Below are 18,445 nucleotides of genomic sequence, written 5' to 3'. Positions count from 1 at the left end.
TAAAGTATTTTTTTTAATCTTCCTGCTCATTAGTATTGGATATACACAGGAGGGGGCTTCACAGATTACCTGCTGTGTTTCAATCAAACATATCATGCATGCTGATTCAGTGCCACGCTTGATCAATCTACCAATACAAAGAGAAATACAACATGAAGAGACGTGTTGAGTCCTTTGAAACAGCTGTTTTTTTTCTCAATTTCAGACTACGAGACAAAGGCAAATACAGAAAGCCCCTCCTCTGACTCACGGAGCCAGGACATGAACGAGGACTCGTGTGAGACTCAGGTCAGGGATGACCAGGGCGAAAAATCAGAGAGAGTCGGTCAAGATGGCCCCTGCTCGCCTGACAACGTGAAGGGCCAACACCTTAAAGCTGTTCTATCTGTCGACTCCGAGGACAGCTGTAATCCCGGCTCCACCTCTCTAGATTTCCCCAAAACCCCCTCTGACTCTCCAGCCTCAGAGTCTCCGAATAAATGGACTCACCTGACAGAGTTTGAGCTAAACGGGCTCAGGACGCTGGTTGAGAAGCTGGAGTCACTCCCTGAAAATAAGAAATGTGTCCCAGAGGGAATAGAGAACCCACAAGCCCTGCTGGATGACATGAAGGTAAGAAACAGCATGATGACAAAGTAAAAAGTTTGTCTCAGTTATGACACAGTAATTTACATGAAAGATGTGACTCAATAGACATGACACAGTTCTACTTTTTGTTTGCTCTCTGTGGCTGTCTAGGTTGTCTTAAAGGAACACGCTGATGACGACCCTAAACTCGCGATCACTGGAGTTCCTGTGGTTTGCTGGCCTAAGAAAACTATAAAGGTAAGAATATTTCAGCTGCAGTGTGACGATTTCCAATTGTTTCTGCACCAAACATATTTATTTGGGGCTTTCAAGTCAAGTCGATGAACACTTGATACACACTTGATTTTGAGTTAATAACTTATAATAAAAATCAGTGTTATCCAGTGTAAAGTGAGCAGAAGTGATCCTATGCACCTTTCACTTGGCTTTGTGGTGCAAGAACATTTTTGAACTTTCTACTGTCTACAGCATCAACAAAGCCATAATAAGTATTTTTATTTTTATGGATGTATATTAAGGATGTGTAATGTTAACTTCAGTACAAGAGTGCTGTTTACTGTTAAAAGGTGTAGTGTGGAGTGAGTGGTGATGATGTAGCCTCAGCCCACTGATGATTCTGGTTACTAGTGGCAGCTTAAAGTCAGCCCACATGCTTTTTGTTTCATATCGTTAAAATTCAGCTGCAAATACAATCTTGCTTCTGTGTTCATTCAGAGAAAAGCCTTGTTTCTACCATCAGTGAAGAATTTCAATTCAATTAAGTTTAGAATTAGTAGCGGACTAGTGCTGCGCTGGTTGGATACTGTTATCGATACTATAGAAGCACTGTCAGAGCCCAATTTAATTTCCATTGATCTGTTTTAAATGTTTTATCATCACAAGGAAACACTTAGAAATGAGCAATATATACACACTGTATATTATGTTGTTGACATTTTTATGCTTGACATCATCCCAGCTTAAACCTCACTGTATTTATCTTCTTTCTTAGTCTTTAACCTCTCGTCTCCTCAATTGCAGTTGTTCTCATTCTCTGTTTTAATCGTTTTTCCTCTTTTGCTCCAACTCCTTCCCTAAAGCAGTCGATGTGCTTATTTGCATAATTTTGACTTAACAGGCTGCAGTATTGACTAATGAAGTAAATAATTAGTTTTTTTTTTTTAATAATTTCTTTTCGCTCCTCTTGTTTCATTTATATGACAGCAAGATGCTCTGCAGAGTCAGTATTGTGTTGTCATTAACACAGTTTAGGATGAGCCCTGGATCACAAAACAAGCTCTTAAGGGAACTTGAACTGTTCTCAATTGACCGTTATTTTCTAGATGACATGAAACACTAGATGACTTACACGTTTGTTGTTATACTTCAAGTGTACGTGGGACTCAAATTGGTATCATTAATTTAATTATATATTAACTGGTATGAATGTTTACAGACACCTACAGTCACTGTGTGTGTAGTTTCTGCTTTTTTTCCCCTCTGAAATTAAAACATACATTTTCAATCATATTTTTGAGTAAGTGCAGATGCTCATTAGATGCTCATTACTATATGAATGTGACAGTACAAAATATGTCCTTGAACATGTTAGCCCGTGTGAGACTGTAAAAAAGCTGCAAACACTGGAAGGCTTGAAGTACCTTAGATGTCTACGTCGTTCATCTTTTCATTTCACGGAGTCTTGAGCAGCAATCAAAATCAATGACATTGATGTTGAATGTCAGATTGGCTCACATGGGTTTACTCACCAAAATGTCAGTTAATTTTGGCAGTCAGCTAACTCTCAAATTATTTACTTATAACTTATACCACTTAACTTATTTTTGTAATACAATGAAAAACTCAACCAGTAAGTATGGTGAATTTACAGGAAAGTATCTTTGTGTCATTGACAGTCTTTAACAGCCTCACTGTTAAAGCTAATAGTTAAAGACGCACTATGGACACCTGTGTGTAAACTGTATAGGCTACTGTACATTAAATCAGAATGGAAACGGAGCGACGCCACATTTTCTACCAAGAAAGACATGAGAAAAAACTGTCATATTGACACTATTTGTAAAAAAGGGTCTATTCCACTTGCATAGTAGACAACTGTATGCTGTTCTAATGGTTTTGTATGAATCATAGACATTTGCGTTGATTTTCATTTTTATCTCCATATCTGGTATGACAAATTATTGAAATGACAGTGTTTATTTTCAAAGTTCTGTTCCCAGCAGATTATAATATAAAAAAAACACCAGTTTCAAAATGTGAAATAAATATAATGGTAGTGAAAAATACAGTATGCGCTCAAGTAAAATATAAATTTGAATTAGTAAATTGTGTTTGCATGTGCCACTATATACATACCACCGACTATGTGTATTATATTATATATATGATACATACTTTAGTTTTCTAATAATAAGTAATTGTCCCAACAAATGCCTGAACTGTGTTAACAGGCGGAAAAGCCTGAACAGGAGGTGGGAGGATGGGGTGTGTTGTATATGAATGTATGGAAGTGATTTCTTATGCTTTAATGGACCCTCTGGATCACCCCCACCCATCCCTCCAAAGGCCAGCTGCTGGTTGTGCGGCGTCTTTGTGTTTGCCTTTTGTAATGAGATGCCATCTGGCTCTATTGGCTGCGCGGGGCCTGCTCACCTCTCCCTGTGTTACTCATCATGAATATAACCACACTGTCTCTGCATTTTCTCTCCTCATTGGAGGAATGCAGACACCCCCCAGTGCATATTCTGATGCTTAGCAGCCTCCAATTGGCCATGTGCTGTGCAGCACCCCTCCTCTTTTTCCAGGGAGTCGATCCATATTAATGAGGCAGGCTTGTCTGTGTTTCCTACATCTACTTGTGGTATTGTGGAGCTTTGAAGCAGGAGGGAGGGCTGTAGGCCAGACAGCAGTAGCAGGAGTAGAAGGAGGAGGAGGAGACTGCAGCCATGTCAGTTTGCTGTGAGCTGGACGGTGTGTGAAAACCAGCCATGGCCATGTCGCTGAGCGCTGATGATGAGGACTACGACTCAGACTCTGAGCAGGTTAGCACACTAAACCCCTGCAGGCAGGCATAGTGAGGCCACCAGAGGAATGCTTGTACCAGACAGCAGTGTGCAGCATCACAGAGCAGCGAGGAAATGGATCTACCTGAAGACAAATGCATAGATACAGTTTATCTCTCTGCTTGCTCCTTGCTTTTTTTTGCTCTTTGTTTTTGATAGACAGATTTGCTGTGTGTGTGTGTATGTGTGTCTGCATGCTTGTGTGTTTTTATCAGGTAAATCCAGCAGTAGGAGAAGGCTGTGTTTATATAGCTCAGAGCCTCAGGGCTGCTATTGGTTGCTTTAAAGGAGAGAAGCAGAGGAATGGGAATTCACATAGATATAGAAGATGAATCCTTCAGGGTTTGATTGTAAAAACATTGGATGCATGTGTTAGAATATGTGTGACAGTAAAACAAAAAATGTGCAGTATGTGTTAATGAGAAAGCAGTCATAATGAAATTCATTTTTGATAATTGTCAGTGTACGTCAGGTTGGTCCAAGATGAGATGTACATTTGCTTACACAGCAAGAAATGCGTTTTGTTGATTTTAATTACCTCTTCTACTTAACTCTGAAGCACACCGCCTTACATCAATTCTGTGGCAGCATTTGGATGAATTACTCCATTTTATTCTTCTGACTAATGCCATGAGACATTTTGATGTCTCCTTTTTCCAGTCATGTAAATACACCTGTTCCTTGTGTCATAGTTAAACTATCTGAGCATTGACTAAATATGCTAATCTCAAAGCTAATGTGCAGCATATTTTGAAGTACATGCAAGATATCCAGAGCAGGCTGAGTAACTACAAAGATTTTAGGTAGTGTATTGTAGAAGCCAAACATGCTTTTATAACTTAACAATTCTGCATGTACAGTAGCACCAATCTGGACAGATTGTGAATTAATTTACATGCCAGAATACCTGCTTGTATATTCTCAACATTTCCAAACTATGATGTCCATACTCTTAGAAGAGCAACATAGCTTATAAGTGACTGAAGCTGTTGCAGTTTTTTCAGTACACATTCCTGAACAACTTGTGGGTTTCAAAGCACACCATCATATGTAAAATCTGGGCTAAATAGTATAAACTGAGGGTTGGAGTAACCACAATGTGTTTTTTGTCAAATGCAGCATCAGCTTTACTACATATGCCACCTGTACAGCTTAACAGGATAGTAATCCCTCCAGGAACTTGTGAACCCTTTTTTTTTGCCAAGTCAATTGTTTGCACACATGTTCCTAGATGAGATGAAGCAAAATCATATATATACATATACAGTTGTTTTTTTTTTCCAGAAAATGACACACTAGTTTGTTGATGTGTGTGTAGGTCACCACAGTGTTGTGTTTATCGCTGCTGTGGCAATTTGATTTAGAATTTCTTCTGCCTTTCTGCAATCTGTGCTCAATCTATACTCTGTCTTCAGTGTGTGTTTAAGGTGATGCTAAGTATATCCACAGTCATTGATTTCCATTGTGCTCCACGGTAGCTCAAGGGGCTCCCAGACTGTCAATGAACACGAGAGCCTGCTGCTCACAATGTGTCTCAGCTGAATGAGCTCTGAAGTGCCAAGAAATTACCAGTTGGTCACTTGAACTGTCCCTGTTACTGTACAAAGAGGACAGATGTATATTCTGTGAGTTGTGTATATACTTCTGCTATAGATGACTAAACATAGTACTAAAGGCTAAACTGCAACCAGTGACATGATTTCGATATTGTTGTCTGAGACTGTGAGGCAGTTAATTTCTGTGGTAGTGTTGTTGTCAACTTCTCCTGTCATTTAATTCTGAGCATCAGTGGGATATCTGCTTTAGAGATCACCCACTTAGCAGACGGGGGGTGGGGGTTGAGAGGGGATTTAGGGGACAGTATGAACAGCTATCTGAAATCTTTTTCCTCATGTTATTTGTCATGTGCCTCCTACGCCTGTGGTTTAAGCTACAGGTGTAATCAGACAGTAATAAAGACTTTATACATTACAGTGTCGGGCTACTTGATTAATCATAACTGTGATCTGTTGTTTGGTACCTGCAGGACTCGAGGAACATGGTTCTCTAGCTACATAATGTGTTTCTTTCTGCTGGGATATCTGGTCTCATGTCAGTGTTCTACTTGAACAGACCTGCTGTCTGTAATCCCTCACATATACCCCCAAAACAGTCCAGTGCAGCTTGCACCCCCCCCCCCCGCCCGCCCCCATATCTCACTCTAATCCTGTCTGGTAACCACATATCTGAAAGCCTATGCCTGTCTATTTCATGTCTATTGTTAGAATAAATTATTGTAATATGCCTAAGATTGAGCCTGCTTTCTTTTTCAGTTGGAGTCTCATTACAGTTCTTATTGGTTACAAGTCTGTGTGTCATAGACTGTTCTGTTAGGGAACGGGACGTGGCTGTTGCTATGCTGACGCTAGGAAAATCTGCACTGCCGATGTAACTAAAGAAATCTGATCTTCCTGTTCCAAGAGCTACAGTCTCTTGCATTTCTTGTTTTTGTTTATAACATCTCGCGCATTGCCACATATTTATCTCACATGGCATGGATTGGCAGTATTTCGACATGTGGTTTTCATGTAAAAAGAAAATACAATGTTGTGGTTGGGTTCTGAGCCTGAGAAGGAGCAGAATGCATAACACAAGAACAATAATGATGGAGATCAAAGGCATCTCCATTACCCAGCTCTATTAAATAGAGCACATTTAATGCGTACTATTGTAAATCAGACTATGCGCCCCCTAACACAGAATAATGGGTCCTAGTGATCCATGTGTGAAATGTAACCATAAGTGCAGTTTCTCTTTGAAGTAGAAACATGCAAGCAAGTGGAGTGCTAAATTTGGAAGACGCCTCCAGAGACATTCTTGATGTGTTTGTTTTCTCCCGGATCCTGTGCTTTAACAGTCATGAATAATCTTTGTTTATACACGGCATGTTTTGATCAGTTTTATGTTGTGGATATTTATTACTGTGTATGTGTATGGATATACTGTATGGATGCAGGTGCTGTTTCCTTTATGCTTGTGTCTGTTTTTGGAGTAATTAACCCAGAGTCAGAAAGAGCAAAGAGGAGATCAGGCAGGACTGCCTACATCCACCATAACATTGACTCCAGTCTCTTTTTATATAACATGATTGTGAGGGTTTATTGTCGGGTCACAGCACCATTATTAAATGAAATGCAATGTAATTCAGAACATTAGATAGTCTTCCTTTTATTTAATCTTAGATCTAAAAGCTAATGATGCAAGCTTTCTGCTTTTGATATACTGCAAATTTGCCTCACAGTTTTATTACATGAATACACTTGCAACTACTTGACTGTATTCAAGTGGCATTTTCAGTATGTAGCAGCATAACATTGCTTAATATTTAAAAAAAAAAACGGTTATTCCACATCACCAAACTAATTCATCCGACCTCTAGATGCCCATTTGTAAAATATTTGTTGGCTTATCATTTTTAGGGACCTGACACTGTATCCTCTTCATCCTTTTAGCCCCGGCCTCCCAACCGGCCGAAACCTAAGATGGCAGCTTCTCCTGCATCAGCAGTCAAGCTGTCAGCGAGTCGGGGAACATCTGGTGCCAGGAGGAGAAGGACGCGCTGTCGGAAGTGTGAAGCATGCCTGCGCACGGAGTGTGGAGAGTGCCACTTCTGCAAAGACATGAAGAAGTTCGGTGGGCCGGGCCGTATGAAGCAGTCTTGCATCATGAGGCAGTGTATTGCTGTAAGTTCCTCGTTCATAATGTTCTTAATTCATTTTATTGTTAAATACACGTTATTAATGATTGCTTTAAGGGTTGTAGCTGTTCTTTAATTTGAATATTCAATAAGGGTGTTCTATGTGGTTGCTATGGTAACACTGAGTGGTTGCTAGGGAGTGTTTCTTGGCTGTAGTGACACAAGTAGTACTATGATAATGCAAGAAGTAGTAGCAGGAGTGCTGTTAGTACATTAGCAGTAGTCACACAGGCTCATGGAGAGGGAGATAAAGACCGGGGGTCCGTCCCAGTACCCACTTTTGCGGTATTTTCAGGTAGTCAAGTGCCTACTTGTGTGATGTTTTTCTGGGTGATTGCCACAGGGCCCAGTTGCCTGTTAAGACCAACAAGCATGTGGAGGTTTATCAAAGCACACTGGCAAATTCTTGGTAAATTAAGGCATCCCATGGTTTGCGCAAATACATAGTTCAGTTGAACTCAGATGTTGTTTTTGGTGATTTAATTTCCACATAATGAATAAATAAGTAGGATCAACCACACAGCATTAGCTAAGTACATTTATAATCAGTTTTCAGTGAAAAATAAACAGCTTAGAGGAGAAAAACAAATAAATAAAGCTACTAAATTGAGTTATCTAGAAGTAGGTCTATTGTTTATAAAGGAGACATAATGCAATATGGATATTTTGAAATATTTATATATGGATCCAAATATAGATGTTCTCACAATGTCATGTATGCAATATTATTTTTATCAGTTTCATCAAGAAGAATAGATTTTAATACTAAGTGATAACCATCTGTGGAGGTTCTGGCATAATTTTGTTGTGTTTGGACATAAAAATATTCAGACTTCATGATCGAACTTCTCAATGTCAGCTGATTATTGTCTGTCCAAAACCAGCTTATAGGCGCATTAATGCTAACAACTGGACTGATGTTGCACAGAAGACTGGAAGTAGTGAATTGTGCTTTTGATACACTTGGCTCTGAATTCTGCTCTGAGACAGTATTTGGGAAAAGTGTGCATCAAGTGTGGGTGTTGGCATTTTTCAGACGTGGGACACACTTATCTACTACCTGGCAGCGTGTTTGAAAGTGCACTTAAGTGTTCAAGACTGCAAATGTGGTTTACGGCTCTCTATAGAGTAAACTAATGAGTGTCTGTTATATTGGGACTAGTTAATGGATGAAAGTGATTTCAGACACAGCCAGACTATGAATGTTTCAGCACCATGGACAGAGAGAGAGACGGGGTTTGAAGATGATGTTTGTGTACCATGGAGAGACAATGAGAACAGGACTTTGAATTATTGACCACGAAAGACAAAGATAGTGAGAGAGATCACTCTTGATGCCTACAGTACTTAATATTCAGAAGAAAGTACCAGTTCATCACAGTCTGCTGTTCCACATAAATCCATTAGTTGGTCGTAATGTATCTAACTTGTCTGCTATCCGACAATCAACAAAAAACACACACAAGTTGGAAGTTGTCACGTTCATTTCATATTGGATTCAGAGTAAATACAATCAAATGCAAATCAAATAAAATTGTAATGTAAGTTATGGTGGCAGACCATGAACTACAAGGCTATCTGTGATTTTAAAGAGGAGCAATGATTCAAGCAATTAAGGAAAACAGTAACAACAAATATACCACTTTGTACAGTATAAACTGACCCTTAACATGATGTAAAAGCCAAAATTCTAAGAATGGACACCCTATACAGGAGCTGCAGGATGCAGTGTAGAGTATGTAGCTCAATTTGGAGTTTTCTGGTCTCTGAGTGGAGTCATGTCAGTAAGTTGTCACAAGCCATGACACCGAAACACATTTTAACAATAGTAGTCCTCACATACTGTTTAATTCTTGGGTAGGATACATAAAACATTGCAGATAGCTTACTCACTACATTGCAGCATTGTTATTGAACCGTCTCAGTCAGAGGTGTTGGCAAGCTAGTCTGTCAACAGCAGCCTTATCTTTAACCTTGGTGTGTTTTTCCTCCAGCCGGTTCTGCCCCACACGGCAGTGTGTCTTGTCTGTGGAGAGGCTGGGAAGGAGGACACAGTGGAGGATGAGGAGGAGAAGTTTAACCTCATGCTCATGGAGTGCTCCATCTGCAATGAGATTGTTCATCCTAACTGTCTTAAGGTAAATTACTCAGTATTAGTATTTATTTTCTGAAGATCTAATACCATGAGCTATGTTCTTAGAATGATTCAGCTATTGTTTGTTTTCTTCCATTATTGCCTTTCACTATTTATGGTCCTTTTGTTCAGGTAAAAGATTCAAGTGGAGTCGTCAATGATGAGTTGCCAAACTGCTGGGAATGCCCAAAGTGCAACCATGCTGGAAAAACAGGGAAAGTAAGCATCTGTATAGACTTTATTCCATGTGTCTGAATCATAAAACTGATTTAACAGTTGTCTTTATCTTAGAATCTCAGAACCAGAGAAATAAAGTTGTGCTCTTTGTTTTCTAACCTTTTGGCCTCAAAGCAAAAAAGGGGGCCAGGATTTAAGTACGCATCAAACCTCCCAGGGTCGCTATTGAAAGAACCGCGGTTAAACCGGGATGCAAAGGAAGAGCCCGACCCTCCCATGGTGGCTACAGCAACTGTTACTGCTTTGACGACCACGTCTGCTGTGAAAAGAAAGGCAGACAGAGACGAAATCTCTAAGAGGAAAGATGAAGAGCCTCCAAAGAAACGTCCCCCGTTGCTGTCTCTGGATGGGTCGCCCCGGCCAAGACTTGAGGACAACCCGTTGAGGAAAAAGAGGAAACTTTTTGACACCAATGACGAACCTGTCATTGTGAAAAAGAAGGTAAGACCCTCATCTGTTTGTAATCTGACCAATCATACTGAATAATGACATAAATAGCATAAATAATCACATATATTCTGAGCTGTGACTTGTGATTTATTACACACATTTGATCAAACTGCCAATTAAAGTGTTTGAAGGATGTAAAGGAACTATTTAAAAGAGTGACTGAATATGTTTCAGAACATTGTTTTTCATGTGCTGTAATGCATGTATTGCAGTTAGATTTTTGTTGGAAATTAACAAAACAATAATAAGGTTATATTGCAGTAGCAGAAAGCAAATGTCTAACGGCAGAGAAAGGAGGAAAGTTTCAAAAAGCCATTATTGTTCAAATCACATTGGCTAATAAAAATGTTTTCAAGTGAAACGACACCGTAATATCTGCTGCTGGAGTGTAATTTGTTTTAAGGGAGTGTGCTTTACGGACACTTAGCTTTTTATACAGCAAATGATAAACAGTCAGTGTACAGTCTGTGTGCACTGAGTTTCAATAGGTATAAGAAGATGAATTTAATCAGTGAATATTATAAAGGCAGCAGATACAGGTGACCTGAAAACAGTGAATTGATATAGTTTCTCAACCTTGGTGCATTTGCTTGATATGTCATGTGAAGATTTCTCAGACCAATCTGTTTATATTTGGTTGATATATCTTTAATTACAATCATTTATTGGATTAAAACATATGATAATTTCTTGAATCCATAATACAGTAAAATGGAATAAGCAATAACTTAAGTATCACAGTGCTGTTCACACTGATAAACCAACATTTATGATTTCTGATGTTCCTTCTTTTGTTCCTTAGAAGAAGCTTTCAAAACTTGATGATCCCTTGACTCCAAAGCTGTTGCGGCAAATCAAGACCGAGAACGATCACGGCGATGAAGACGATGACCAGGACGATCATGACGAAGACGGGTTCTCCTTGGACAGGATGCATTTAAAGGAGAAAAAGGAGTATGATGATGAGGACCAAGAGGAAGATGAGGAGGAAGAGGAAGATTCGACAAAAGAGAGAGACAGTAGTGCAGATGACAAATCCAAGGTCTTGTTAAGTCCACTGCTGAGAACTTCAGCAGCCAGAGAAAGCGACCAATCCTCCTCCAACTCTCCCAGAGCTGGACCGAGCAGCGAGTCAGGAGACGCCCCGGAGAGGAGCTCTGCTCAGCTGAAGGCTCGCCATCAGCGCAGACGCCTCCCCAACAAAGAGCTGAGCAAAGAGTTCAACCAGGAGATCCCCAAGACAGAAGACTGTCTGAACAACCAGAACCACGGCGCTGTGAAGACAGAGGACAGCCCAGCCAATCACAATCGACGACCACTGAAGAACGAGGACAGTGTGACCAATCAGAACCGTAAACCACTAAAAACGGAGGACTCAACCACTAATCAGAGCCGGAGGGCCGTTAAAATGGAGGAAGGTGTGGCCAATCACAACAGACGGCCGCTGAAAACAGAAGACAGCCTGGCCAATCAAAACCACAGGCCAGTAAAACCTGAACCTGAGAGCGAAGTAGAAGACTCAAAGCCTAAATGGCCTCTTAATAACGGCAGCAGCGACCTGGGAGACTGGCTGCGACACAGGGGACGGGAGGTTAACGGGACACCACGCGGTTACTCACCTCTGGGCTGGAACAGAAACACACCAATCACACCAATATGCCCACGCCCACTTCCCTGCCGGTCACCGCCGAAATGTATCCAAATGGAGCGGCATGTGATCCGACCCCCTCCCATCAGCCCCCCACCCGACAGACTGCCACTGAACGACGGCGAAGCACATGTGATGCGACGAGAGACATGGATGACGGTTTTCAGTCACCTGACTCACAGAGATCTTTGCGTCTGCATGCGTGTCTGCAGGACGTGGAACAGATGGTGAGTACAAGATGTACTGCGGAGTTGTACACACGTTCCGTGCACTTCGTCACGGAGCGGCCCTCTGAAAGCGTCTGCTGTGTGTGTCACCAGGTGCTGTGACAAGCGGCTTTGGAAGCACATCAATCTGAACCGTTGCAAGTCCATCACACCTCTCATGCTGAGCGGCATCATCCGGAGACAGCCAGTAGCTCTGGACCTCAGCTGGACCAACATCTCCAAGAAACAACTCAGCTGGCTCATCAACAGGCTGCCAGGTAAATTAATTCAACTGTAATCTGAATTTTTTTTTTAGAAAACTTGATAAAAAAAGATAAGGTGCATTTTTGGAGGGAAGTGAGAGTATTCTTGTTGACAATGTTGTTTATTTGTGCGTGACTTATATGTCACAAAACAGGAGCCAAGAGAGCAACAAAAACCTTAAGATGCACTGCTGAATGAAGGGAGGGTCTGGTGGTCATTTTAAAATTTAGTTTATCTCACTGTACAGTTATTCTAATGATAATTTTGGTTGAAAGAATAAACTATTATAAAAAATAAAAGGAATGAACTTCAAGGAAAATTACAGTTTCCTGCTCGGTGGATTATTTTCAAATGTTCGGCCATCATTCTTAGTGGTTATGAAAACATTTTACTTGATATGGGGACACGGTGACTCACCTTGACTTGACCGTATAAAGGTATCCATTAGTGCTTGCAGTAATTTACCATATTAACCATATGTTTAAAGGGAGACATTAAAGTTATAGTCTAAACTTTAAAGCAACTATAATCAATATTTACAAGCAGTGTTGCTTGTAGTGATGAACCTACAGAGAATTATCAAGGACTCTGCAGCTCCTCTCGGCTTTATGGAGCTTTACAGTTAGTTTCATTTCATTGTTAAGCTGTCCAGCTGCAACTTTACTGTTTTGGTTCACTCTCACCACTTTCATAGTGTCATCTTCAGCCTGCAGCTCTATAAAATCCACTGTACGTTACCTGCACAGCACCAAAAGACGAACAGACACAGTTAGCGACCAGCTGGTGAACATAGTGGAGCATTTAGCAGCTAAAGAGCCAAATATTTACCTCAGGAGTTGGTAGAGACCAAAAACAGAAATAAAGGAGAGTTAATGTTGGACTTACATTCATCAGTGTTGTGCTTACAGTTTGTTTTTGTTGCCCCCAAGTGGCCAAAAAAATCAGTAATTGCAGGTTTAAGTAAATGTCTTTTTGCAGAGTTTTCAGTAAACATGTTTGCTTTGGTGAAAACAGCAAAACTGCACCTACTGTTGGAGGTTAAATTACTGTTTCAGGTATTAATAAAAATGTGTTTATGTAGCATGTATAGTTTATAAGATGTTAGATTTTGTCTTTTTGGAACACTTTGAATATGAGCCAAGTGTTTGAGTAACATGCTCCCATATGGCTCCCCCCAGATGGATAATTGTATCCCCGGGGCTCCTGAATTTAGATGGTTTAGACGCTTTTTTTTGTTAGTTATAAATGTCTTTGCTGCATCGTTCGGTTAATTAGATAAGAATACTTACTGCATCTGTGTTGCTTTATTTTGTGACCTCAGACTAACTAAAACTTTGTAGATGTAAAAACTATAAAAATAGGGCATATTTCTTCAACAGAGACTGAATGTGAGATAAATTTTGCACATCATGTCGCTGCTTGTGGCCAACAGATTTTATAGCATTTACAGAATAATATGATAAATCTGTGTATTGTAGATAGTCTAAATATGAGGTACTATATGTTCTTGCTGTCCCTGCAGGTTTGCGTGTGCTGCTGTTGTCAGGATGCTCCTGGGTGGCAGTCTCTGCTCTTTGCACCTCCAGCTGTCCTCTTTTGCGAACTCTGGATGTTCAGTGGGTTGAGGGACTGAAAGATGCTCAGATGAGGGACCTGCTGTCGCCTCCTACAGATAACAGGCCAGGTACCAGCCTTCCATCCTCTAGCTCTGCCTAAACAGTCTGAGGCATCAGTGGTTAAATCAGTGACCATGACCACGGAGTAAAAGGAAATCAATGAGAGAGTTACTTTCAGTTTGCTGTGATACTTCACCTGAATTGAAACACGTCTGAAGTGTCTGGATTGTTCCACAGTGGTAAGATATAGACTCTGATGTGTCAAGTCATCAGTGATACTCTATGTTTTTCTTGTTGTCAACAAATCCCATGAACAGACCAAAACTTGGCTCCAAGCCCATTGATTCCTTCTGAAGACGTAAATATTTAAAAATGGGTCACGAATACAGAGTTTCATTAAAAAAAAAAAAAAAAAAAAGTCCTAAGTCATTTCTAAAACAGCTGGGCACTGCAGTTTTCTGCAAACATTACACAGACTGGAGTGAATAATATATTTGTCGGGGGCTATTTTCAGCTGCAGGTTAATACACATTACAATCCAGTGAGTATTTACAGCAGCAGGATGATGTATGTGGGATTGACTAAAAAATAAACCTCGGTAACTGTGTCAATGGTAAGTTACAAGCTTTGGCTTCACAGTAGAGCTGCAGGGATTAGTCGATTAATTGATTGAAAGGAAAATAAACTGTCAGTGATTTTTCAAGCAGAAAAAACACTGAAAACCTTCTGGTTCCAGCCCTTCAAGCGTGCAGGATTTTTGCTTTTCTCTGTTTTGTATTATTGTAAATTGAATATCTTTGGGTTTGGACTGTTCGTTCAACAAAACAAGATATTTGAAGACGTTATCTCGGGCTCTGGGAATTTAATGGGTAGTTTTTCCATTACTTTTTTCCATTTTATAGGCTAGACGATTCATCCAAATGAATCAATAATGAAAATAATCATTAGTTGCAGCCCTACTACACAGACAATACTTGTAAGAAGGATCAATTACTTGTTGGTTTTAGTCTTCTCATGGGATTTGTTGACCGTAAAGAAATACAGAATATCACCAGACTTAATCCCTTAATTGTGTATACAGTGAAATGAAGCGTCTGGCTTTTTTGCTCCGTGCTAATTCATTAGGCCAGACACTCTAACTTGATTGATGACATACAGTAAATATCCCTTTCTTTATCTCCTCTGTAGGTCAGTTAGACAACAGGAGTAAGCTGCGTAACGTAGAGGACCTGCGTCTGGCAGGTTTGGACATCACAGACACATCTCTGCGGCTCATCATCCGCTACATGCCGTTGTTGTCCAAACTGGACCTCAGCTACTGCAACCACGTCACTGACCAGTCCGTCAACATCCTTACTGCTGCAGGGACGACTACCAGAGACTCCCTCACTGACATCAACCTGTCAGGTAGGAACATTTCTTTGTTGGCCGTTAATCTTCCTGCGTTCTACTTGCTCCCTCTCATGGCTGATTTCTGAATTTGATACAATCTGATACATTTAATGAATTGTGATCTCTGTCCACAGTGAATTATTTACTCCCAATGAATTTATGGATCAATAATCTGAAGAAATAAATAAAATATTTGCCTCAAGTAAAAGGATCACACCAGTGTTTTTGCATATTTTAACTAGTGGAGGATGTTTTTCAAAGTATATGATGAGTTTTTGCATTGATTTCATTCTTTCCAAACAGTGACTGGTTTTAGTTCATTTAGTCACCTTTTGCAAGAGTTATATCATTGTCATATGTTAAAACAGTTTCTAGCAATGAGTGATTTGAAACCTGAAACCAAAATTTATCTGGAAGGAAATTAATCTAAACAACTTTGATGTGAGAAAGTAGGTTCATGTAGGTGAAATTGTATTATCCTGTTAGTATTAATCAGTTAAAACATGTAAAACTATACATATGGTTCTTTCCTACTGTTGTATCAGAAGTATAAAATTACAAAAACTTTGATTTTACCATTTTTTTTTCAAAGTGCACAAGTGTCTAAAGTAATCAGATCCTAGACTTGATGTCTTTCTGGAATGCCATTAAATGTTAAAAGCAGTGAATGAAAGAGCTTTTATGAAAACAGCTTAAAGGTAAATACATGTTGGCAGTCTTCACATATATCCCAAAATGCCGCTCAACATAATAAGGCCTTTCGATTTCACGTCCCAGAATATCCTAAAGGGTTGATTAATCCATGTTTGTCATAGCTCATGTCACTACAGGTGACCTGCTACACATCATCTGTTCTTCTTCTTCTTATCCAATTTCTCCCCTGCAGTCTGCAACAGGGTCACAGACCAGTCGCTGACCTATTTCAAACGCTGCGGAAGCATATGTCACATCGACCTGCGCTACTGCAAACAGGTGACCAAGGAGGGATGCGACCAGTTCGTTGCAGAAATGTCCGTCAGTGTGCAGTTTGAACTGATAGAGGAGAAACTGCTGCAGAAGATCAGCTAGGAAGAAAAAACATGGGAGGACTGTGTGACATTCACAAGTGGTAAAACTACTGTCCACATGGAGGCAGCAGATGACTGCATGCTTGTGGAGAGCGGCGCCGTGTTTCATAAACATCTGCGGACCAATGAACAGACACAAGGGCAGTGTGTGTTTCCGTAAAAGGTGATGTAAAGGGAAGCTGCGCTGCTAAGCCAGAATGTAAAAATGGAAAATGGACATTGTCTCGTGAAGGCAATATTGCAAAAATGTCTTTTTGTTGTTGCTGTTGTTTTTCTGAAATCTTTGCACCTGTTTATAAGTTATTTATTTCTTTATATTGACTGTTTATGTATTGTACCATGATTATCTTTCGGTGTTCATAGACTATTTTTTGTTCCAATGCAAGCTTTATTGCATTATAGAGTAATATTTTTGTATCAGAAAGTGTTTCATACATTTATGTGCAGCATTGAATGCACCAGTGTACAGTATCATACTATTGAAATTGATAATAAATCAGCATTAATGTTAAGCTCTTTATTCTCGAGAGGCAAAGGTCTAATGATTTGTTGCCAACTGTAGGATGGTAGCTTGTGTTTGTGTGGGTGTTTTTTATGTTTTATTATATGTGTCAGTGCTCTGTTTCTGATCGGACAAAGGTACTGTACATTTTGTTTTCCTTTAGACTACATACAATGTTGCTATGTCCCTTTGGGCGAGATATTAGATATCTCAAGTTATTTGCACTGATACAGCTAAAATGAATACATGAATGTATTCACACATACACTATACAGTGTACAGTGTATAAAGCATATTTTTTCATCACTAAAATGTTCCGGACTAACAGCTTCTGCAGTGGTTACTGGGTTATATTAAGACATACCTGCATACAAAAGGTGTCTGTCAGTCTCCATCACTTTTTAGTAGTATCTGTGCTTTGTGAAAGGAAGCGTTTTAGCTCTGCATGCAGCAAAAAAATCTGTTTACACCACAGTCAATAGATTTAGTAACTGTTAAACAATATAATCATTTGTTCACTCCTGTCATTAGCTGAACTCCACATGTAGTAAAATTTAAAAAAAAAAGAATCATGCAGATAAAGAATCAACAAAGTCCAGGGTAAAATGTTCTTTAGATAAGAAAGTTTTCTTTCTCCAAAGAGGTTGAATGAAACAAATGATTTCTCAACATTTTTTTTCATGTGTGGCCCTTTTTTCTAAAACTCTCATGACCCCAGAAATTAGAAAAGAATGTTTTTATATCATGGTGAATTATTTTATTGCTACATTTTTTTTCTATTTTGAACTAAAACACATCAAGCCAATATCAGTAAATCAGTCCAGTAAATCTGTGTCCATCTCCAGACTTTGGGTCCCGACCAAAGTTTGAGAAACCTTAAGGTCAAATACACAGTGTTTTCTTTTATACAGTATGAGAAAGGCTCATAGGCCCTATACTATATGTCCATGTCATTTAGCCTGTGCCATTTGAAGAATCAGCAGAAAACATCTTTCCTGAAAGATTTGTGATTTGTGAAACTGGATTTTGTTTATTTTTTACTCTTCAGAGATTCCACTGAACTAAACACTTATGAACACTGGTTGTTTTCTTTAAAATTGTTTCCGAAAAGTTAAATTTTTATGACTTCTGAGTTAAAACTCTTGAAGATAAAGGACATTGCAATCTAAGGCATTAGTAACTGACGTTTTCTTAAGTATTGTTCTTACAACCGTTAAGGCATTCAGAAATTGCAAATTTTGCTATTGGTAATTGTCTAAAAAAAACTGACTCGACAGTTAAATGGTTTGATAGGTTTGCATTTTTCTTGATTTTTAAAAACAAAACTTTTTTAAAAGTCTTTAAAAATCTTTAAAAGGTTTATTGTTGATACAATTCAGTGGAGGGTTTACATTTTATTTGTTTGTTTTTATTAAATGACCATGTCTCCATGAAATATTTTAGTACATGACTGTAAATGTTCTATCTGTACATAATGTACATGTAAAGCCTCTAGGAAAAGTTAAGTCAACCTTTGAGATATTAAATTCATTTTAAATACTGA

General features: G+C 39.3%; 1 protein-coding gene across 3 annotated transcripts in view; it reads left to right on the top strand.

Moving 5' to 3' along the window:
* Window positions 1-18,445, top strand: part of LOC121885808 (lysine-specific demethylase 2B) — a 26,045-nt gene extending 7,600 nt beyond the window's left edge. Inside the window, exons 11-21 of one of the 3 annotated variants that reach the window (XM_042395574.1) lie at window positions 206-612; window positions 739-825; window positions 7,142-7,372; window positions 9,381-9,524; window positions 9,653-9,739; window positions 9,872-10,198; window positions 11,010-12,082; window positions 12,176-12,339; window positions 13,848-14,009; window positions 15,130-15,348; window positions 16,220-18,445. In XM_042395574.1, the coding sequence (XP_042251508.1) occupies window positions 206-612; window positions 739-825; window positions 7,142-7,372; window positions 9,381-9,524; window positions 9,653-9,739; window positions 9,872-10,198; window positions 11,010-12,082; window positions 12,176-12,339; window positions 13,848-14,009; window positions 15,130-15,348; window positions 16,220-16,401 (3,083 nt within the window). In that variant the 3' untranslated portion in view covers window positions 16,402-18,445. Of the gene's footprint in view, window positions 1-205; window positions 613-738; window positions 826-7,141; window positions 7,373-9,380; window positions 9,525-9,652; window positions 9,740-9,862; window positions 10,199-11,009; window positions 12,083-12,175; window positions 12,340-13,847; window positions 14,010-15,129; window positions 15,349-16,219 lie in introns of all 3 variants that reach the window. The other 2 variants (XM_042395573.1, XM_042395572.1) reach the window with 2 other exon arrangements.

The sequence above is a fragment of the Thunnus maccoyii genome, chromosome 19, assembly GCF_910596095.1.
Source record: "Thunnus maccoyii chromosome 19, fThuMac1.1, whole genome shotgun sequence".
Classification (NCBI taxonomy): Eukaryota; Metazoa; Chordata; class Actinopteri; order Scombriformes; family Scombridae; genus Thunnus; species Thunnus maccoyii.
This window is presented reverse-complemented; position numbering and strand designations above follow the sequence as displayed.